Source organism: Ornithodoros turicata, chromosome 1, assembly GCF_037126465.1.
Source record: "Ornithodoros turicata isolate Travis chromosome 1, ASM3712646v1, whole genome shotgun sequence".
Lineage (NCBI taxonomy): Eukaryota > Metazoa > Arthropoda > Arachnida > Ixodida > Argasidae > Ornithodoros > Ornithodoros turicata.
Genome location: NC_088201.1, coordinates 42,185 through 64,352, shown reverse-complemented (window position 1 = coordinate 64,352; position 22,168 = coordinate 42,185). Strand labels below are relative to the sequence as shown.

General features: G+C 43.4%; 2 protein-coding genes across 6 annotated transcripts; one reads left to right on the top strand and one right to left on the bottom strand.

Moving 5' to 3' along the window:
- Positions 1 to 211: 211 nt before the first annotated feature.
- Positions 212 to 5,168, top strand: LOC135377199 (palmitoyltransferase ZDHHC16-like). Its single transcript, XM_064609482.1, has 7 exons — positions 212 to 566; positions 1,308 to 1,499; positions 1,749 to 1,866; positions 2,557 to 2,696; positions 3,823 to 4,056; positions 4,494 to 4,564; positions 4,957 to 5,168. Exons 1-7 carry the CDS (start codon positions 363 to 365, stop codon positions 5,027 to 5,029), a joined length of 1,032 nt encoding a protein of 343 aa, XP_064465552.1. The 5' UTR covers positions 212 to 362; the 3' UTR covers positions 5,030 to 5,168.
- Positions 4,135 to 22,084, bottom strand: LOC135377198 (R3H and coiled-coil domain-containing protein 1-like). 5 transcript variants are annotated; one of them, XM_064609479.1, is made up of 11 exons: positions 21,719 to 22,083; positions 21,571 to 21,659; positions 21,313 to 21,459; positions 21,117 to 21,257; positions 19,796 to 20,861; positions 19,384 to 19,474; positions 14,966 to 15,047; positions 12,622 to 12,692; positions 12,461 to 12,556; positions 11,211 to 11,351; positions 4,135 to 5,133 (listed from the first exon to the last, which is right to left on the bottom strand). In XM_064609479.1, exons 1-11 carry the CDS (start codon positions 21,737 to 21,739, stop codon positions 5,075 to 5,077), a joined length of 2,004 nt encoding a protein of 667 aa, XP_064465549.1. In that variant the 5' UTR covers positions 21,740 to 22,083; the 3' UTR covers positions 4,135 to 5,074. The 5 variants fall into 5 exon arrangements, with proteins under 5 accessions (XP_064465549.1, XP_064465548.1, XP_064465547.1 ...); XM_064609478.1 differs by lacking the exon at positions 4,135 to 5,133 and adding an exon at positions 6,242 to 6,491 and having other exon boundaries at positions 21,719 to 22,084; XM_064609477.1 differs by lacking the exon at positions 4,135 to 5,133 and adding an exon at positions 6,838 to 7,686 and having other exon boundaries at positions 21,719 to 22,084.
- Between the last annotated feature and the right edge of the window lie 84 nt (positions 22,085 to 22,168).

Below are 22,168 nucleotides of genomic sequence, written 5' to 3'. Positions count from 1 at the left end.
ACCTGTGGCAACACTGCGCCAACTGCTGCCAACCCGGCGTCCACCGTTCAAATTTCAAATGAAACCGCCGAGGGAGTACGCAGCACGCAGGCGAGGTGCGCCGAAGCGCGAAGTTCAGTTGCCGTTTTCAAATTCCGGCAACCAATCCGGACACGCTTGTGGCGTTCGACCAATAGAGAGGCACAGATTGCTCCGTGCGCAGTGACACACATTTTGATACAGGTTTTGCGAGAGGTGTGGGAGGCTGGTAAATAGTAACTAGTGGTAACTAGTAATACGTAACACACTAGGCAACCTCATTAGAGCCCAAAAGCTAGTCAACCCTTCTCCTGTCACTGTGGAAACTTCTCCCAACGTGAAATATGGAAATACTAGTTAGTATAAATCGGTGGCATCGACGAATTTTCGGTCGCCTGAAGCGCGAAGTCAGAGTCAGGCTCAACTACATCAGAGTAGTAATCGATTCTTTATTTTACAACCAATTTATTGACATATATTACGCCGCTGACACGTGTATGGAACCTCTGTTTTGGATAGTTGACCATTTTGCCAAAGCCTTAGGACCGGTGAGTTGAACAGCACAAAAGCACGGAGGGGTGTTTGAAAAAAAAAAGGGGGGGGGGTCATTATTATATAGTTATGTCATTACAGCTTAACATATCATAACCGACATGTGTCTAAAGCTGAAATCGCAAGGGCACGCCCTGTATGGGGGGGGGGTTCTGGATAAATCACTGGTCTCGTCCTTTACTCCATACTTCTGCCTTTACACTACGGACTTACTTTGTCCACCAGCGACTAGGCCATACTGTTTCAAAATCTATGAGAATTTGTGACTGTATATGAAGCAAAGTTGAAACCCGCTTTCTCCTACACAGTGCCACTTTCCTTTTTAGCTGTCATCACTTTGAAATGAGCTCTAGAAGGCACGTTTACTAAATGCGCATCAACAAAGCTGCACATCGAGTTTCAGAAAAGAAACACCTAAACACGTATTCTAACAACGTTCGCCCTTCTACAAAAATAAGGAAACTCGCATGCACACCTAGCTATCTGAATTTGAACAATGGAAGAGACATGAGTGATGATAATCATACAAATTCTCACGTATGTCTTCAAAGTTTAACTCTTACACAACATGTTTAGTTAATTTTTTATTCATGACATTGTACTTCGGGACACGTAGAAGCAACAGCTGCCCAGGGGTTATTTCTGTTGTTATATACCCCTTATGTAATGCCCGTAAAAAAGACATCATTTCAACCATAAAGAAAGCTATTGAAACGAACAAGGATTTCTCTGTGCAGATCTTTGTTGCTACCATCACCATCGTGGGCTCTGCCATCGTTGCCATCGCCTACATTATTGGCATCCCTTATTGGTGGAATAGAAATGCCTACGTACTGATGATTGCAATTGTCATTGGGCACTGGCTTCTCATCAATATTGTGTTCCACTACTGGATGGCACTTCGGACAGACCCAGGAACGCCACCTGAGGCAAGGGCAGCAACTTGAAAGATGATCAAAATCATCAGGAGGGAAATATTTTCATTCAATGGTTTCTTGTCATTGTATTCATAATAATGTTCTGCAAAATTCACTGCTATTCAAAAACTATGCACCAAGCAGCCTTGAAAGCTGCTGTCTTAATCGATTCATTTTACTCTATGTCCTAGATTGTACACAGTTACAATACAATAATCAATTGCATATTTTTATCTGCTTACAAAACAACTGTTTGTACAGGGCTTACTGTTGTCCCAAGTTGTGACCATCTGCAAGAAATGCATAGCCCCAAAACCTCCCCGGACACACCACTGCAGTGTCTGCAATCGTTGTATTCTAAAAATGGATCATCATTGTCGTATCCTTTTTTGTACCTTTGGCAGTGATTTCGAGAACTGTTTGCTCCTGGGCACAAGTGTCTTTTTGACATCACAGTTGACCTCTGAGTGTCTTTGTGAACTAGCAGTTGGTCTACAAGTACTACAAATTATTTTATTTTATAGTTGCATGCTGAATACACTAAAGTAAATTTCTGCAATATTCAAGCACACTGTTCAGCAGTTTAGTAGCTTGGATTTTTTGCAGTAACACAGTTTTGCATCGATATTATTTATGCCACTCTATACAAGTGTTGAGCATTTTAAACAGCTACTATGAAGATCGCAGAGTAAGAACATTAAAAAAAGTAGTGTTCTTATTTTTAACGGAGATAGATTGACTGTTTACTTGCTATGTCACAGCTCAACTGAACTTAGTAAGCAACCACCAGTACTGCAAATAGGCTATGTGATTTTGTAATACCTTGTCAGCAGTCAGTCTGTGGCCCAAGGATTGAGAGAAACTGTGCTCCAGTTGGGTTTGAATGCGTTACAGTTCGAAGGGTGTTCATTCCATTAACGTTGCTTTTTGGGGCAGTGCCTACAACATCCATAAAAATGTTGAGCTGTATCTAATCAGTTCCTTGATCATATCTTCTAAAGGCTTTGTGTACGCGAGGTATGGTATGCTGGTATCACACTTGTGTCAATTCATCTTAACTAAAAGCTAGCCTGGCTGAACAACTGCATTGGACATTTCACACATCGTTACTTCTTCTTGTTCTGCTCCTACATCCTTCTAGGCATTTTATACTTGATGATTTTTGGCTACAGCATCGCCTACGACGAGTACTTTGGCAATTTGCATGAGGTGCACTCTTAACACCAAAACACACACTCCTGTTTATAGCCCACCAATTGGCTTGATTGCACATAATGCAAATCGTTATATTAGTTGGGCTACCTTATAAGATTGATGTAAAAAGTGAGTGCGTCATGTGCACACATTTTCTTTCAGTAGATGTAACTAATTATTAGGTTTCTTCGTTTTCGGCTTAAACCCATTTCCACTAGGAATCCCGAGGTCCTCAAGCTTCGGGTGCCACAGTAGGCCCTAAAACAAGTCGCTCATAATGTCAGCCAGAACAGGTCCAGGAGGAGATCTTGTATATCCTCCTTTTATAATCTCGCACTGCTGATCATAAAGACAAGCTTTCTTAGACCTGGGACACATGTTGCAGGTCAAACAGTTCCTGATCTGTTCCCACCCGTATGACTACCACAGCAGGTTATAGAGGGCAACAAAGACATGCAACATGTGAGCTTTCATGCACTGGCAAAGTTTGCGTGTTGTAATCACAGGACAATAAAAATTCTGGTTTCTGGGCTCATTATCAGAGTGGTGGCTTGAATGAGATGGGTTTCACCCAAACAAGTCCACGATGGCATATGAAATATGGGAGGAAGCACCTGATTTCTCGCAGAATTTGTGTGAAAATATTACCAGATTTTTTACCCCAAACTGCAAAAAATCATAAAACCTCAAAACAAACAACCCTACTTATTATGCACAGGCTAGCAATTCAAAGCACACTTACTTGTATGTAATACTTACCCTTGTGAATGTGGTATTTGAAGTGTTGGTATACTTGTCGTGTGTTGCTTTTAATGCACTAATTTTCACTTAGTTTTTTTTTAAATTACATTTCTGGCTACTTATGATTCAAAATGAATTGCTTTACTAGTGCAATCATAAGATTAATATTTCCTTAATAAGAAATACTTAAGACAATGTAAAAAAGAACCAATAAGCAATGTATTTTAATTACATTTCATACTTTGATGTATTTTATTGTTATAATTCTGCAATTTTTTGCAATTACAAAATCAACATTCAATTTCTTTCAGTAACGGATAGGTTCTGACGTAGTTGAAAAGTGGCCAAGTTACCATTATGTAGTTACTTGTTGAAAATAACATATGCTGCAAATATGCAGGATACTACAATCAATACGAAAGCACCTGATGCCGCAACAGTGCTGGAATCCCGAAACGGCACAGCAACAGCTCACCGCTATTGCATCACATTCACTGTGCTGGTGTGCATCGGTGTGTTTTTTGCACTGGGAGCACTGACGGCATGGCACGCCCAGCTCATTACTAGAGGTGAAACGAGCATCGAGGCTCACATCAACAAAAAGGAGCGTGAGCGACTGGCTAAGGACAGCATTGTAGGTTTTCTTTAGGGGCCTGGTGTTTCAGGGGAACATTTGTCCAGAGATTGCTAAATAGAAACAGCGGGAAAACTGTGAAACTCAAGGTGACGTTTATTCAACAAAGTAGTGTTGTTTGAATGAGAAAGACGAGAGATGCTCTCCCCCTCACCGGCTTGTGGGGATGCAATGCCAACGTGGCTATTTTGGTAGGACTTTGAGCATTTTTGTTGATACACGCACATCCCTGTTACATTATGTGCCATGTTTCGGCATTGAAATTAAACTTGCATAGAAATGTATGGTCGTTTTGATGGAAATTGAATAAATCATGATCATGATAGCTTTACATTGAGACAATTGTGATTGAGTGATTTAGTTTTACCGAGGAGGAGCACATGTATCATGTCACCAATGCCAGAGAAAACTTATACTGATATGATGTGTCTGATCAGATCTACAGAAACCCCTATGACTTTGGACCACAGCAAAACTGGAAACAATTTCTTGGGCTTACTCATGACAGGTGAGATAAATACAGCTTCCTGTCTTTAGGCATGGCAACCCATGTGGCACATGTATGTCACACCTTGCGTGGTAGCTCTGGTTATTGCATATTTTTTATTCCATGACCATATATTGCACCAGCCGTGACTACAGGGTCGTACAGACAGCAAGTGACAGTCTTAGGCACGAATATTAGAGACCAGATACCACGCTACTGGTATTTCTACTAAATTCTTCCCTATTTCTCAGGTGACATTCGACATAAATGACACACCATCTCAAAAGGGATTGTCAGTGCAGTTTACACTCAGCAGGTTTCAGCTTTTGAAAGTCCATTGAAATCCATTTTATAGCGGTATACTGCATCAAATGGGCATTCTACAAAAGCCACTCTGTGATCATATGTTGCAGGTCCTGGAAGCGAGTGCTACTTCCGTCACGCCATCTTCCTGAAGGGAATGGCCTGACATGGGGGACTGAGTGAGAGAACGGCACTAGCAACTATGGATGCAGTCTTCCTAGTCATGGATCATGACACGTCGCCATTCCAGACGTCCATCTGCTGCTTCACTTTCTGATGTCGCCGATCTGAAAGGACAAAAATTAAATGCCAACAATCCTCAGTAACACTTGCGTTAATGTTGACAGAGCAACCAAAGTGTTGCATCAGGAGCCGTAAAACCATTTGTGTGCTCACTTTCAGATGAGCACAAGATGGCTAGAGGCAATGTACAGTCCAAAGTACTGTATTTACTCGCATAATCTGTGCATTTTTTTTCTCCCAAAAGTGTGAAAAGCTAGGGGAGCACAAACTGCACATAAGCATTTGTAACTATATTCAAATAATGCAATATTCACAAATTTTAGTAGGCTCGGATAGGGCCAGTATTGGAATTATCACTGCATTGCACAAACGCTGGGTAACCGGTGACCCTCTGCATAGTCAGGAGGCAAAATACCGGGCCCATTACTGCTCATCCTACCAGCAAAATATAGCGAGACGCTGCTGGAAGTCGCTGCCAGTTGTGCTGGTAATGAAAAGCATGGTATGTTTGAAAACTTTGTCATGTTCTGTTGTAAGTTCATAGCGTGTTTGTCCAGCGTTTCTTTCAGTGCTCGTTTTGTAGTTCGAATGACAGTATCGTCCATTGCGTCAGTAGAGCACTGAACACAGTGCACAAACTGAACAAGACCACCGTGGTAAGCAGAAACCTATCGCCACAATAACTGAGAGGCACTGGGCAAGAAATCTGCACGCAAAAATGTGAGTGCACGTATTAATTTTTTTTTTCCTCCTTAGCATTTTTCGTGCCAACCTAGGGGTGCACGAATTATGCACATAAATACCGTATTTATTGTGCACCCTTATAGGTGGCCAAATTTGCGTTTTGAGAGTGCAGTTTTTGGGGTTTTCCTCGAAGTGGCAATGATCTAAATCATGGGTTAAAAATGGCCATGATGAAGATCACCAAGACTATGGAACAAAAAGGGACACACAGGTACAAAACCTATTTATTCGAATGATGATGAGGGGGACTTTCATCACCAGGAGCGATACCCTGCCCCACTGCTGGCGGTAATACGGTGAAATGGAAGAATGAGTCGTCTCACAGTGAGGACCCAAGTCCTACAGTGTCCAAAAACTGTAAGAGTGCTGGTTGGCTGAATTTGAACAAAGTGCGGGGTACACTGGAAGTATAATAATAATTTGGCGCTTTATGTCGCGAGACAGCTGACACTGAAAGGTTGGTAGTGTGGGCAGTGGAGCAGGATGTGCTCTAGATCTTCCAGATCACTGCAGTGATGGCACCTAGGAGAGTTAACGTGTCTCAAGTGGTAATGTCACTGAGCTGTAAAAGCAACATTGAGTCCCATTCAATGAATTATTGCAGCGTCTTGACAAGAGGTGTTTCGTGGCATTTGGAAATCGAGCGTTGGATCAACTCCTGCAAACATAGATGGAGGGAGAATGTCAGTTGTCAACACATGGTATGCAAAACCCAGCGCCCTCTCTTAGCACACACGGAAACCTCCAGAATTCCGCCATGTTTGAGGCGCCCTACCTGGTCCGAGCCATACATACGACTCTCGTGTCATGTCTCACACATGTGCTGTTCCACTAGGTTATTCACATTGTGAGACGAGGGGATCAAAAGAGAATGCGTCGAATACCTGTACACCTCATTGCATTGGAGCGTGGCGATTTCCATTTTAGATGAGAGTATTACGTTAACCTAGTGCAACGCTGCTCTGTTACCCCATCCCAGGAGATATTTAGACAGTTTAGCACAGTCCACTTGAGGACTATTTAATGCATTGTATACAGCAGGAACATTTGGTACAGAATAAAAGCTTAGTATGATTGCGGCAACTATCGATAGTTTTGCATCACTAAAACTATGCATTCCTTTGGTGGTTTTCTCTCAGGCTCCTGCTTCTTGATTGTGAAGATTGATGGCACCCCCAAATTCATAGAGAATCCATCTTCCACTTGACATGCACAACAGGATCTTTTCAAGCAGCTTTGCAGTCATCTGCACAAGGGACTGCCAACATTCGTGTCCGAACTGAAGGATACTTTTCGGGCTGGCATTACAGTTTCTCAACACCGTTTCAGCTGCCCTCCCAATATCCACCCCATCAAGCTCAGTGTAGTTGTGTGCGTCTTGTAATGTCCGTGGCCTCCTTCATCATGGAGCACTTAATGAAACTTGTCAGGAGGCTCCTCAGAACATTCTCCAGATCTTTTGCTAAAAAGAATGTCACTGGTACGTCGCTCTGAAAGGCAGTCAGGAAAGGTCGTACAATCATTGCAACACTCAGGGAGAAGTTCAGCTTTGCAAGTGCAAACTGCTCAGTGACAGATGTACCGACATTTTCGTAGGATCTGTTCTTGGGCACAGGTAGCTTGAGGGCCCTTGTTGCTTCAATGTAAACCACAACGTATTCCCGATTGTCAGGGCAGCATACTCCAGCACAGGCACATTCTCGTAGACGAGGAAGCCCAGCCTCACCATCGCGAGACCTGCTAGCGTGCTGAACATTCAGCTCAATGGTCAGTCTGATCGGCATCATCAATTAAACAAGTTATCCCTGCTTGGTCTCCTGCTGTCCCACACAATACGCTGCGACAGTACGTCTCTGTGCACGAAAGAAAAGAAAAAAGTTGGAGAAAGCATGTCAAAAAGCGTCTGTCCACTCAGAAAGAAGCAATATGAGAACATTCGCAGACGGGCCAGAACACTATGGTGAAAAAGATGAGGCAATGTGGACTTCACATGCAGTTGTTGTGGTACCTTATTCGAGAGTGATCCAATGAGATTGTTCTACATGCACGAGGGGAAAGGGAAAAGCTGAAGGCTGTGTGAAATGCTGGTCTACTTTTATAGCGTATTAGACCCGAACAACTGCCTTGCCTCTACCGGGTAAATTTTTCGATCCCACCACTACTTCAAGACCTCTCCTTCCTTCTTCCTTCAACACAATGCTACCTGCAGGCCCTTTCAGCCTCCTTATGATGGCCCCTTCCCAATCTACTCATGCCATGACAAGACCTTACGTGCAAGCTTCCAAACCACCTCGAGGTCATCTCTATTGATCGTGTCAAGACTGTGTTTTTCTACGCAGCCACCGATACCCCCTAGCAGCCTCTGCCGACAGGGCATCCTTCCTCGCTTTTGCTGGTGGCCCCACCACGACCACCACTCGCACCATCGATCCCAGCTTACCCTCGGCTGTTCCTTCAGTGCTGTATAACCGACCATCCGGTCTAGGGAGGGGGCACTTGTAGCGGCCATCGTAGACAAAGAAGCCCAGCCTCAGCATCACCAGTGTCAAAGGTACATGGGATGAGCTCTTCGCAATATTTGACTTCATTTCTGAGAAAGCTTAACAGCAACTGTAAAGCCTGTTTGTAGAAGGGCACACCAGTGAAGGTGGGAGCCTCCGCAAAAAGCTGTTGCATTTTTTCATCAAACAATCAGCTAAATTGTAGGGCCATGTCGCTTGACACAGCTCGTAGCAGTACTGGGTACAACATCGAGCAGGCCCCCACCACTTCGCCACAAAGTCTTCCCTTTGGCCAGAAGCATCATGAAATACCGAAAACAGGCTGGACAAAAAGCTGTCAATGTGCCAGATTGTTGCCTGCAGCTGAGCTTTATATGCATTGTGCACTGTGTCAAGTCCACATGCACCAATGTTGATGCACTGCACTTGAAAGTTACTTCACATATTTTGCTGGAAGGTGTGGAAGAGAGACTCGATTCTTAAGAGGGACAGGTTCTAGACTTTCTGTCAGTTTCTCAAGAATGTCTTCCGCTCTTCTGTGGTGCAGAAATGCTGATGTGAGGTACCTGGTAGTCACCTCGCCGTTAATCCAGTCTTACATGAATGTCCAACTGCTTTTGCTGGAGATACCCATTCATTGCCTCATGAAATAGCACAACCAAATGTGCTGGACTTCAGAAGTGAAGAACCGCCACAGACCATGACACACAATATATACACACTTTTTCACGCCACATGTGAACCTCCTGGCAATTTCACTCTCCGGGAATGAAAAACCTGAGCAGAGTTTGCACAACAATTGCAGGAGTAGTGGGAGCGCACTACTTTCATTGCCCACACTATCTCGGCTTGTGTAAGGAGGTCATGCTTCTTACTGGCCACGTCAACTGTTGGAGGGTAAGATGAAGTCGGCCTATCTTCATGCTAATGTCCCAGTGACATATAACTGGCAATAGAAGAATTAGCTTCAATTGTCATTGCTTAGGATGCATGCTTGGAGCTTTTCAGATGACTCCTGAAGGCTGACTCGCCCATCGTGGCAACATCTAAAATTTTTCCACATAATGCGCACTTAGCTCGGTGGGTGTTAGTGGTGTCTGTTCTCATCCACGAACGGTAGTCTTCTTGATTAAGCCAAGCAGCTTGGAATTTGCATCTTCCACCTGGCGTCTCCTTGCCAAGGTGTTCAAAGCATTAAATACTGCAGCAACTTGGGCCTGTTGGGTATTAATCATTAAATTCCGTAAAAGAGTGCAGTAAGACTAAAAAAGACGAGACACACTGAAGCTCTGCTTTCTCAGAAGGGACCACAGCCTTTCCTCTCACGCTGTCTCTAAGTTTGCACAATGGAGTTTGAGCGCATGCTTGAATTCCCATTTGCTTTGAAGTTCAATTTTAAAGTTGAAAGTATGTCACGATGAAAGCTAAAACCCGACGGAGACAAAAAAAAAGTGTGTGCACTTTTGCAGGTGCAAGTCAGGCGCCTGCTGCTTGCATACTTTTCTAATGTCCAAACAAACACCCAGATGGCAAGAAATCCACGGAAAAAGAATGCAAAGGAGAGATGAATGCAGAGAAAATGTAGCGGCTGGATGTGCCTCTTGGCATGCTCAGCCACTGCATTTTCAAGGTATACAAGGACTGATGTTATGTTCAAGGAGTTTCAAGGGCCCTTGAAAAGTCTTTTAGAAATCAAGGGTCTTCAAGGATTTCAAGGGCCCGTACAAACCCTGCAGAAGTTGACCTGAAAATAGAAAACCAAAGATAAAAAAAAGAAGAAACATGCACCACTAAGATAACAGACTTGTTCCAATACAGCTTTGGTGCATCAGTGGTGCTCAGTAGTCGATTCTTTTACACTGAATGACTGATGGTGTTGCCAAAAAACAACAAGTGTTTAAAATGGGGATTTCCTTTCTCACCCAAACCTTCAAATCACAACTGTTTCAATTTAGGGTATGTTCCACTCTTAGTTTTTAAAAGATTTCTCCCAGAATATGTGAGGTCTCTGTTCTTTTAATAAAATTATCTCCCAATTAGTTCAGTACATTTCCTGCCTGAAATGTTGCATGCAACACCACCAGTTGCAATCCAATTGTTATGGTGCCTGTCTTCTGCTAGAGCAACTCTACGCATTTTGTCTCGCCACTGCAAGCCAAGTGGCAACATGAAATGACATTACAATGTTAAAGAGCTGCTCTCTTGCGACCATCCAGCTCAGACCAAGACAACTCATACGACACTCAACTTCTTTTTTTCTTTGTGTCTTTCTTTTTTTTTGCAGGAACTTGCCAAACACACACTCTCCGGAGCAGCCACTTAATGCGCCCAATGAAACAGATGGGTCCCCCCTTATACACCACAGTACTGGAATAACACAGCCTAAAGTAACTGTTCTGAAGCTGGAACACAAACAACCACGCACCTCTTGATTACCGGTCAAGTGCCCTACCAATTAGGCCACATTGGCATCTGCCAGTTAGTTACTCTCCACCGTGTTCACCAGATGCCGCTGCCTTGTACGTGTGTTGCATGTGTGTGTGTGTATGAGAAGACATGTAGGAGAGAGTGTGATGGGAATAAGTGTGTGGTTAGTTGAATGAGGCTCCTCGGCAAGTCCTCAGAAAGGCAGACGCCCGCATGGCCTAATTAGTAGGGCACTTGACCAGCAGTCAAGAGGTGCATGGTTCAAACCCCGTCGCCCTCTAATTTTTTCGACGACTGCCATATTTCTACTGGAATAACCTGTGACAACATTATTTCTCGAAACCTGTGCACTCAAAATGTCATCAATTAAACATACTGTGTGTTTTTCTACCTTTCTTTCTCATTTATGTGCAGCCGTACTAAATTATGCAAGCAGTTTTCCAACTTACTCTTAGCTTCCTTGATTGCCTGCAACTCACGACGACGCTGCTCGGGCTGAACTTGAACTCGAAGGCCCAGTGCACCAGACACTAGTCGTCGTGCTACTGATGCAGACGTCTGGGGACGAGGCTTGAATGGCTGCATGAACTCTGCAAGACGACATTTCATCGGACTTTTATGCTAAAGTCAAACAAGCAAGGTCTTTTAGAAGTGCGCGCCCACATTTGGTACCGAGTCACAGGCATGTACCAGGTGTTTCACGAAAATCCCCTAGCTGAATAATTCAGAAACAGCTGACTCTATTGAAGAACTTTCTTTCTGGTAAACATCCTTGAGACATCGGCCAAGAGCTGACTAGTGAGTAGTTCACTTGCATACATTCATTAATAAAACAGCACTGCTAACTTTCAGGTTTTACTTTGTATGCTCTCGGCACCTGTAGCGTAGTAATCAGGGCCTTCAGCAAAAAATATTCCAGAAAAAAAAAAAAAAAAACAGCATTTAGTAATTTTTTTCAGTTTACATATTTCCTGTGTGGAGTAGCACAGCAACGTGCTCTTTTGCCTATCCGGCTTTCAATTGCGCATTCATCCTCCTGGTTCACAGACAATGGTGGTGGAGGATAATGAACAGCCGCAAGAGACGCTTAGGTATTCCTTCTCCTTACCTGTCCAACTGGTGCACAGCGCTCACGTGTGTGTCATTGGGTAGGTGAGATAGTATGCTTGCATAATAATGACGAATGCACTGTGAACGCTGTGTACCAGTCAGGTAGAGAAGGTAAACTGAAGCGTCTCTTGAGGCTGTTACTCATCTTCCGTAACCCCTGTGTGTGAACCAAGCATATGAACACAGAATTGAAAGCCAGATAGAACACATCTCAAGAAGCGAAAGAACACATTGCTGCGCAACTCCACGTAAGAAATATCTAAACTGAAACCAATTAATAAGTGGAAAAAAATCACTAGGTGTCGACGCAGGTATTTTTCTGGAATATTTTTCACTGAAGGTCCCAATCGCCACTGTATAGCTGACGAAAGCATCCAAATTAAAAGTTAGGATTTTTATTTAATTAATGACCTATGGATATGAGCCACTCACTGGTTTGCTCTTAGCCAATCTCCCTAGGATGTTTATCAAAAAGAAAGTTATTCAATAGTGTCAGCCGTTTCCAAATTATTGAGCTAGGGGACTTTCGTGAAACACCCGGTAAAGAATATATTAGTTTGGCGGTGGTGCTTAATAAAACGTAACTCACCAGCACAGCGTTTTACTTTCAGTTTTGACTGTCTTGAAGCCTCAGACACATGACGAATTTTTAAAAGTGGTGTCCGTGCTGCAAGGGCTTCTGAAGCTATGAAAAAGACAAAAAAATACTTGATAAGTATCAAAATATATAGAAGCAGGAAAAGTGCTCACCAGCAAGAGGAGAAGAGAACACAGCGAGTGCATGCGTGTCGTCGACCCATTTTATGGTGAATGCTGGATCACTGCAAAGATCAACTTTACAGCTGCAATCTTATCTTTAACACTTTGATCACTTGACTTATTTCAGGACATGGCTGTAAAAACATGCAAATGACTGTTGCAAAGATAAATTTTGTCCTTTCTGAAGATGTCATACTGGTGGATAAGGCAGTAACGCGATCTGGTGGTGGTGGGTATGAACCCAACTTAAGTCTCTTGGTGAAGTTTCTTAGACACGTTGTCCGCCACATTAAATACTAGGGATGTCAGAACCCTCAGTTGGGCACAGTTCATCAATGAACATCATGATCATAGGAGAGGGTTGAGGGTCTGTGTGCCTCTTGTAACCTAGTAGTGGATCTCCTTGCTAGTGCCTTTTCTTGAACTGCCATTATTGAACCCGTCCCTCTTGGTTGTCATTGTGATGATAGTTGTCTCGCGATGCAAAACTCCCCAATGATAAACAAATAAATACAGTCCAACATTGTTTACCGGCATTAGCCGTTTTCAGCGAAAATGTCGGGGTAGCGGGGAATCCAGGTAAATGAAACTTGAAAGCAAATGATCCTGTGTTTATTTAGGAAGGCATAAGAAACCAGGGATGAGGAAGTTACCCAACAAAGGGAACTCATTAAGAGTTAAGGTACTGTGTAAAAAATGTAACTATAACTTGCTAAGTTACTTTAGAAAGGTAGCGAGTTACTTCAAAATACCTGCTAAGTAATATGCACTTTTTCATTCCTGACCATTGTAATATGTATTAATTGAGATCTTGATGTCACAATGGGTAGTGCAAGATATCAAGAAGTCATCAAACATGAAAAATTTAAGTTGGATGGGTTGTAATACCCGGAGCATATTTTGTAGAACCGTGCCACATGTGACATTTGTTCTACCTACACAGTGCCCTCCGCCATTATAAATACACTACTCACCGAATACACGGGTAATATCCATTGGACGGGCACACTTACGGCCTTGGATACAGTCAGTACAGTGGATACAGTCAGCATACAGTCATTAACCTCTTGCCAGATGTCAGCCATATGGCCTTTGCGACAAAACTGTGATATTAGGGCGACGGAGTTCCCACAAGACAGCTTACAGCGTTCCCTCGAAACTGCCAAAGCCTTCCCAGTAAATGTCGTGAGCAGGATGGATGGTGCAGATGTCATTCAATTTGAAATAAAATGTTTTCACAAGACGCAATGTTCTGTCAACTTTTTTTCGCGTTCAGCGCCTTGAGGTTTTCCGATCTCCTGTGTTCAGAGTGATGTCCTCAAACCACTGCACACAGCATCACTCCATGTTGTCCGCATCCAAAAAGCCATACAGCAATTTGTTTGCTGTTGTATTTTTCAAAGTTACTTTGTACCAACCAAACGTGGTTTCTGAACACTCACAGCGAGAAGAATAAGTGATTTCACTAATTACATTCAACGATCACAAATGTGTTTATCGCTCGAGGCCTCAGAAAATGTTGACGGTAAATTTTTTCAGACATAGGGTTCTAATGCTAACTCATTAAAAACTCTTCACTTGCAGATCGGTGTTCCGTAACACTGAAACCAAGGTTGGCAGCTGTGGATGACCAGGCTATGTCAATACTGCGCCACCAGCATGATGACCCTGTGCCACGATTAGGGATGAGGATGTCATTGACACTGCCGCTTCCACTGATGATTGGCCTGAACCCAATGACAGTGAGGACCGCAGTGTTGCGATTCTTGAATGCACAGAGTGCACAAAAAATGGATCTGGTATAGTTTTAACAAAAGAATAAAATTCCCAAGTCAATGGCATTAATAAGAATTGACAGGAGCTGAATTTTATGTAAATAATGATCAACAGTTTCCTATGTCATCCGAAATAGACATGGGCTTTGGATCCAGACATTTTTGCTGGGAACGGCCTATGCTGGATAAGCAAATGTCGATTGTACTACCTTTTCCAAGCATTTGTGCTGCTTCTGGAGTATATTCTCCTTTCAGTATTTAGTATGAAGACAGACCAAAAGCCATGAGAGGTCACGAAGAAAAAAGATGAAATACCGGCTTGACACAACAGGCAACAAAACTTGCTTGTAACATTTAGACGTTCGTAACGTTTTCTGATGAGGACGCCCACATAGGCGTCGAAACATTACAAGTAAATTTTGTTGCCTGTTCTGTCAAGCCAGTGTTTCATCTTTTTTCGTCAGTATTTAGTATCATAGTTTACATACATTTTAAAACGTGTAATATCTTGTACATGTCTGACCATGGCACACACTTTAATTCACATTGGTACAACTTACTTGAGTGAAGAAAGCCCCAACACTAAATCTTTTGTCTCAAATTCCGCAGGAAAGCCGTATATTTCGAGGATGTGGCCGTACTCTGCAAAAGTCAAAACAATGGTAAACATATTTTCTGTGATATGACATACCATTCTTAGACATATCAAAAGTTAGTACTTAGGTCATACCTGCCAAAATCATTGTATATAGAATACAATATTGAGTCAGTATGATCGTTTATGCCAAAACTGGTATGGCAAGATTTTGAGCATATTGCAGATGTACGACTTTGTCAGGAATGACCAAAGTACTGTGCAAATTACGTATAGTTTGCAGATTAATGACAGCGTCAGAAGGTCAACTGAAATCCTATGTTTGTCCCTCTATCCATAATGAGTTTGTGATAATAGAAGTATGTCACGTCAGATTGGGCGCGGGACCGCGAGCACTCAAATCGGCAAATATGTAACAGAGAGGGAGAATATGTGTATTCTGATATGAAAGGAGCGGTTAGCCAGACTACGGTCAGCCTACTATTTTTTACAAAACGAAAAAATGAGATTGAAAGGATGGTCTACCTGAAGAGTTGGGAATCCACCTTAGAGTGGTCGTAAAATGTAAAAACCGGTAAGGCGCATTGCACCATCTCTGTCACTGCCAGGGACAATAATTTCCGCTACCATGCACATCGCAAGACAAGGATTCATACATTGCATTTGTTGAAAGTGGTTTCCATAACTGGAAAAAAAGCACAGCAATGTTTCAGAAGCCATGAAATTTCATTGCTGCATCACGCATCTTCCACGGCGTTGAGGGCTACATGCACAGGATTTAACATAGTGTCTGCACTCTAACAGTCAAAGCTTCACCAAATGAAGGATAGCTGCTGAGCTCTGTTGGCAGTATTGTAGTCTGTTTGGTTTTTGGCATGTGAAAGTCTCACTTGAGGTAACTTGAGGCAACTTTTAATGTGTCGTGAAGCCGATGTACCAGTTCTAAGGGCATGGGTACGAAAAATGGGGTACATGTGATTTTCCCCGGAAGTGCAGCACGAAATGCTAGAGCTAACTGCCTACAGCATGCTTCACTCCCTAACGAGAGATGTGCAGGATGCAGTGTTGTATGCAGTGATTGCTGACGAGACTTTCGACATAAGCATAGCTATCCTTTGGCCTCAGCTACGTTAGACAAGGTCTGGAAGTAGAGGACGTATTTTTTTAATTTTATGTGACCACGGACACCAGACCAAATACCCTCGTCTCGATTCTGATAGGTGTGCTTTGTTGATTCAATCTTCAAATCAAAAACTGCTGTGGGCAATGCTATGACGGAGCTGCAAATGTTTCCGGCAAAAGTGCTGGGCTTCAAGCCCTAGTGCAAGACATTGAACCAAGAGCCATGTACGTCCACTGCCTTGTATACACACTGGTGTTGAAAGATTTGTGCATGAAAACTGATGTGTGTGTCGGGACTTCGTAAACTTGTTCACAGATCTGGCAAATTTTGTTGAAACTTCTCCAGAGCACCGCAGCTGGTCCAGCAGTTTCGAAAGGAAGGAACACCTGCCCTCAAGCGGTTCTGCAAACCCAGATGTACACGAAAGGTGTCCTAATTTCGGTTGGTGTCAAGTAACTATTCCGAGGTAGTCCAATTTCTTTTCACGCTGTCATCAGATGAAAAGAATGACACAGGGACAAAAGCTGGTGGGTACACAAGGGCTCTCAAGAAATTTGACGCATATTTCATGCTTAGTTTCATGATCATTGCTTTTGAAAGATTGGAAAGTGCCAACTCTGCTCTTCAAAAGAAGAGCCTACAGTTTAGCCATGCAGAGCTAATAGTGAAAATTAAAGTAGTAAGTAGTGTAACGTAGTGTAAAATTAGTAATTAAAGAGTGTGTTGCTGAACTCTGCAATGAATTCTGTTGCTTTTGGAGTGACGTGTTAGCTAAGGCTGGAGATGTAAATGCTGGGTGTCCAAGCGTTCCGAAAAGACAGCGGCAAGCACCACTTTGTTATGACGAAGGATTGCAAGCACACGACTTTAGATCCCCAGAAGATTTCTATCAGCAGCAGGTCCATATGGATATCAACACAGTGCAATCACCCCTATGCACTCGGTTTCCTCCCAGAATGTGGGATCACGTGAAGTTAGGTGAAAAGTTCTTGCCGGGAGAGGTTGACAGCACTTACTTGTGCGAGTTCTATAAAGGATACCGTGATGCAAGTTGCCTCCAACTTCACAGAGAGATGCTAATGGATATTGCAAAGCAGCGTGTCACAGCCCTTCCTTCATTTTAGGACATAAAAGAGTTTCTGTCATGAAGGGAAGGCAAACCGCTATAAGGACGCTACTTCCAGAACTTTTTAAACTTCTTTGAATCGCACTCACAATACCTGTGACTTTCGGCACATCAGAGAGGTCCTTCTCATGCGTCCGACGGGTCAAAACTCATGAGCCTGACACATTGGTGCGACAGTACAAGATTTTTGCCTGAGCAACAGCCGGAAGTTGAGTGTTGTGTCGAATATAAAGTCACACTGGCGAGACACACCGACTCTGGACTCAACGTGTTTCTGCGACAAGTTGAGTCGCATGCCGTTGACACTACTCTCAACAGGTGGTGTGTCGTGCGTCACACTGGAGTTGGCAGTTGTCGTATGTCGTGAACACGTGAATGCAAATGGCAGACACGTATGCTGCTTTAGCCACGCTTTTGATTTATGTTGCTGTGAACAACAATAACAAGGAGGTTTAGCGGAGGAGAATTGGTCTCTGTTTTGGCTGCCGTGCCCCAAATGTCTTGGTTACTACCTTACGCGCGAATTCACACTCCAGGATCGTAATGGGTACTGGCACTGGATACGAATGGCCACTGTGTCATTCGAGGAGGTTGCCTGTGGGTAGAGCTACCGAGCTGCTATGTGCAAACGTGTTCTCGAAATTGCTCATAAGACGTTGGTTCGAGTTGCTTCGAGTGGCTGGAAAAAGTTGCCCTGTGTGAATGCTGCCTCACCAAGGTCCTTGGCAATCTCTCTGGAGGTGCATAGCATGCTACAGATTCCAAATGAAAGAATTGCCTGTCATAAATTCCTTTCCACGTCAAGAGTGAAACCCTGTTCAGTGGCCATTGACGTGCCTGCTCTGTGGTTGCTGCAAATCTCAAATGAACCTCAGAGAACAAGCCAGTCAAAATTTCCAAGAATCGCAAAAAGGGGAAGGAGGACAATGACAATCATTTGCGTGTTATCTCAGTTCAGTGCCCAAGTACAAGGTTATGGTACAGTGATGAAGTGTGCTTCCCCCACAGAATGTAACATAGGTGCCAACAGTGTGGGGGCTTGGGGACCTCAGCCCCCCAGGAACTTTCACAGGGGGGTGCCCAGACCCCTCCGAAAAGTCTACAAAGCTGACACTCAAGATGAACGTTATGAGGGACACCTGAAAAATCGCATGCATCATGTGAATGATCATGACAATCTTTTAAAAATTTGCCTCATGCCACGGAATCCCAGACACGCTGCTCGACCTTTGTGCATCAAGCGGAAGCCAGGAATTATCCTGGCACCCCCATACATAACCCCCAATATCCCGCCAAATACCAGCCAGAAAGGCCAAAAAGAAAAGCATCAGATATTGAGCGTCACACCCTTTCCCTACAGGAACCCCCCCCCCCCCCCCCCCCCCAGATGAAAATCCTGGGAGAATCCTTGCCTGAAGCATTTGCACTGGGAAGGGGCTGCCCCAGACGCCTCCAGCGGATTGAAAACTCTCCGTCTATGGAATGTAATACAATGGCATAGAACGTGCCTGATTACCGCGAGCGATGATCACTGATCAAATAAATGTTTCACTCGGATCAAACAGAACTGCTTTCATTTCGCTCTCATTCTTTACTCACTACGGCACAGTTACACGTCCACCTTGGATGCGTTACAGCTTTATCACGACCCCCAATCCCTAGTCACAGCTTCCCAATGCCATTGAAAAATGCTTAATTTTGATTTAGAGGTCAAACCTCTTTTTTAGGCTCCTCCTAATGGCCAGACTCCCTTTTAATACACGGCACTGGTTCTGCCACATAACAGTAAGCATTTTTGCATATGCTTTTTTGCTCTCATTCTTTTTGTGTTGTTCTCCTAGTTTCGGGTATTAAGTCAACTGTGCAAAATAAACGACAAAAAAACCTCAATTATTCGAAAATAACACCACGGAAAACACCCTCCGAATGCATCCATAAATAAAGTCAGAAAACCCGGATCCCTAGATAGGATGCTCATGATAACTGGATAACGTTAATGACAGTGAGATATGCAAGAAACGTATCCCAAAGTCTTGTCGTGCTATATGATGCACGGAGCCTGATTGACAGTTTGTTGCACTTTTTTGGTACACGTCTCCATGGCAATTTTCAAAAGATTCCAAAAATATGTTACCTTCTTCTGTGAGATTTGGAATTGGTATCTCGAACTTGGTATAATCCAATTCTGCATGACGCACATGGATCTCTCCTAAGGCTTGGGTTAACTGGAAAAAACAATGTTTCAATCTTTTATGTACTGCACCAGGGGCAGATCCAGGATTTTTCTGAGAGGGGGGTCCAGCCTTCGCCAGCATGGGAGATACACGATCTAGGAAAACTAAACAATATGCAAAGACAGAAATTGAGGAGGGGGTTACGATATCCTGACCCTCCCTCTAGATCCACCCTGTACTGCACTATGTTATCTGCAGAGCATTTATAACTTTTATGAATAATGTACACATAGAAATGAAAAAAAAAAGAAACAAAGAAAGAAAAACGTTGAAAGACAAAGGGCATAAGTACATGTAAAAAGAACTGCTCACCTCTTGTAGAGCAGCAGGATCGAGGCATTCTCCACTGTCATCGAACATGACGTCCCAAGAATCTTCAGTCAATTCTTCTTCTTGATTCATCGATAGCTTGGAGTCTTTGCGATGCTTGTATGATAGCTCTAATGTCTGCCCATCTTCTAGTGACCCCACACCTGCACTACTCATAACTGGCTGCACATCATGTTCTTCATGCTCATGCCCTTGTAACTCTCCCTGCACATGATAGTGGCCATCCGGTTGGTACTGTACCTTATCATGTAAACATTCTTCGTCTTTCACATCTTGCTGTGCCTCCTGTTGTGGTTGTATTCTGTCATGATCCTCTTGTTGGTATTGCTGTATGCCTGGGTCATTCAGACATTCATCAACTGTCAGTTCTCCATGATTCTGACAGCTCTGCTTACTATCTGCATGTTGTCTATATCCTCCACAAGTCAACATATTTTGGCTACTACTGGCAACCAGTGACGTATTGTCACCTTCGCAAACTTTGAGGAATTTCGCACAAGCCCCTACGACCTGCACAGCCATACTGGGCTCCACACCTGTTTCATTTCTCTCAACGTTTCTGCTTTTACTTGCATCATGCTGGTCAATACAACTTGATATTTTTCTTGCAAAATGTTGCTCTCTTCCATCTTGTACTGCATTTGGAATAGTTTTATCACCCAGCAGCTGATCGTAACAATGTTCAGACAATCTATAGCATACAGGCTGAACCGGAGTTAGCACCACTTCTGACATCTTAACAATTTGATTTTCATCCTCTTTACATATAACAGAAACTTCATTCAAGGGCAAATGTTGTGCATATTCTGTCCAACTTGACTCCATTGTCCTTTGTTCTTGTAAACACTCAAGCATTTTGCTGTTCACAGATTTGCATTCTTGCTTTGACATGGGACGTGTGTCATTCCTTTTTGGAGCTGGATCTCGTGTGAAGCTGCAACTTTTATCTTTTGCCTTAACTGAAAGAGCAGAAGGAGGCATGTCCTGCGCCAAGGCACGCCCACGTGGAACGTACAGTTGCCTGTCTGGACGTCGTCGTCGTGCTTTACTACAATAAACAAGCAGTATAAGAAGTTGGCACAAAACCTTGGCAAAAAATGAACACAATTTGTGTTATGACTCTTCTGTGTTGCTTTTTTACTTGCATGAATAAAACAGAAAAAAAGCTGGGAATTGGGCCAAAGGCACGAGTACGACAGACACAGAGACTTAATACTTGATTCCTGTAAGCCATTTGTTTTAGCAAATATCGTTCCAGAGAAAATATTCAACGAAATCAATAAAAATAATGCCTGGTACACACCTTGAAACAATTTCTACTTTGGTCCTCGCCGTTTCACCATCACGTTCCATCCTTTGCCACTTATGCCCAGGGATTTCTTCGTGCAGTTTCGGCACTAATGTTCGTGCAGTCTCAAGAGTGCATATGTTATTAACAAAAGCCCTTTAAAAAAATTATACTTTAACGATCAGTAACACAAGCGTACAGCACTACTCACGAAACGACTCGTGACTTGAAGCAGACAGTAGGCCTTCGCAGATCAGATTTCCCCACAGAGAAGGTACATAAATCCTGGAACTCCTCTTCGACGATTTTGTGCGTCAGAAACCTCAGACGATTCGACAGTGCCGGGAAAACCAACGCACTGTTTATCATGCCAAAATTCGTTATTTTTCGCACACATTAGTGCAAAATCTCTGGGAGATGGTGCACACATGAAGGCCATGGCATGACAACATAAAAAGGAGACACTTGCCTGCTTTTTATGTCGTCTCGTAGAAACTTCACGATCTCTCTTCGAGCTGTGTTTACAAATATGCAGTCTCTGTCCTGGCCATTTTCGCTCTAGAATTAACGACGTATAGTGAAGGCAATTTCAATTTCTAATAAGTATATTAACACACCTGTGGGTCACCAACATCCATAACGTTTCATATTTGAGACAAAAGACTCAGAAAGAGAGAAGCGTTGCGTTGTTGCACATACCACTGATGTAGCATACTCAATGCATGTTCGCAGAGTCACGGTACATAATACAAGCAAAGATATGAAAGTTAAAATGAGGATTCAGGACCTCGGTACGTCGGGAAGAAAGGATCAGAGAAAAAAATCCTCGTCGAGGTACTGGTACTGACACAGACCCTGAGAGCCTACAAGGACAGATCGCAAGACAATCAGTGTTGCCGAAGCAGCTAGCAGAAAACTCGCTAGAGAGGTATGAGGTATCGAGTATAGTTGTCATCTATTGTTATACGCTGTGCAAGTGCGTCTCTACGCATGAGAGGAGGGAGTGAGAGGGAAGAGGGAGGGCGCCGCCGTAGCCAATGGGGCTTTCCGTTGGGAGTAACAGGGAG

Excerpts from the sequence above, each read along its gene's own strand:
- LOC135377199 (XM_064609482.1), top strand. The coding sequence starts at position 363 with ATGGAAATACTAGTTAGTATAAATCGGTGGCATCGACGAATTTTCGGT. Across the intron at positions 567-1,307 it reads TTGCCAAAGCCTTAGGACCG|ATCTTTGTTGCTACCATCAC; the intron begins GTGAGTTGAACA and ends TTCTCTGTGCAG. Across the intron at positions 1,500-1,748 it reads ACCCAGGAACGCCACCTGAG|GGCTTACTGTTGTCCCAAGT; the intron begins GCAAGGGCAGCA and ends CTGTTTGTACAG.
- LOC135377198 (XM_064609477.1), bottom strand. The coding sequence starts at position 21,739 with ATGGATGTTGGTGACCCACAG. Across the intron at positions 21,460-21,570 it reads CGAGACGACATAAAAAGCAG|TGCGTTGGTTTTCCCGGCAC; the intron begins GCAAGTGTCTCC and ends CATGATAAACAG. Across the intron at positions 12,693-14,965 it reads TTGGGGCTTTCTTCACTCAA|TGATCCAGCATTCACCATAA; the intron begins GTAAGTTGTACC and ends TGATCTTTGCAG.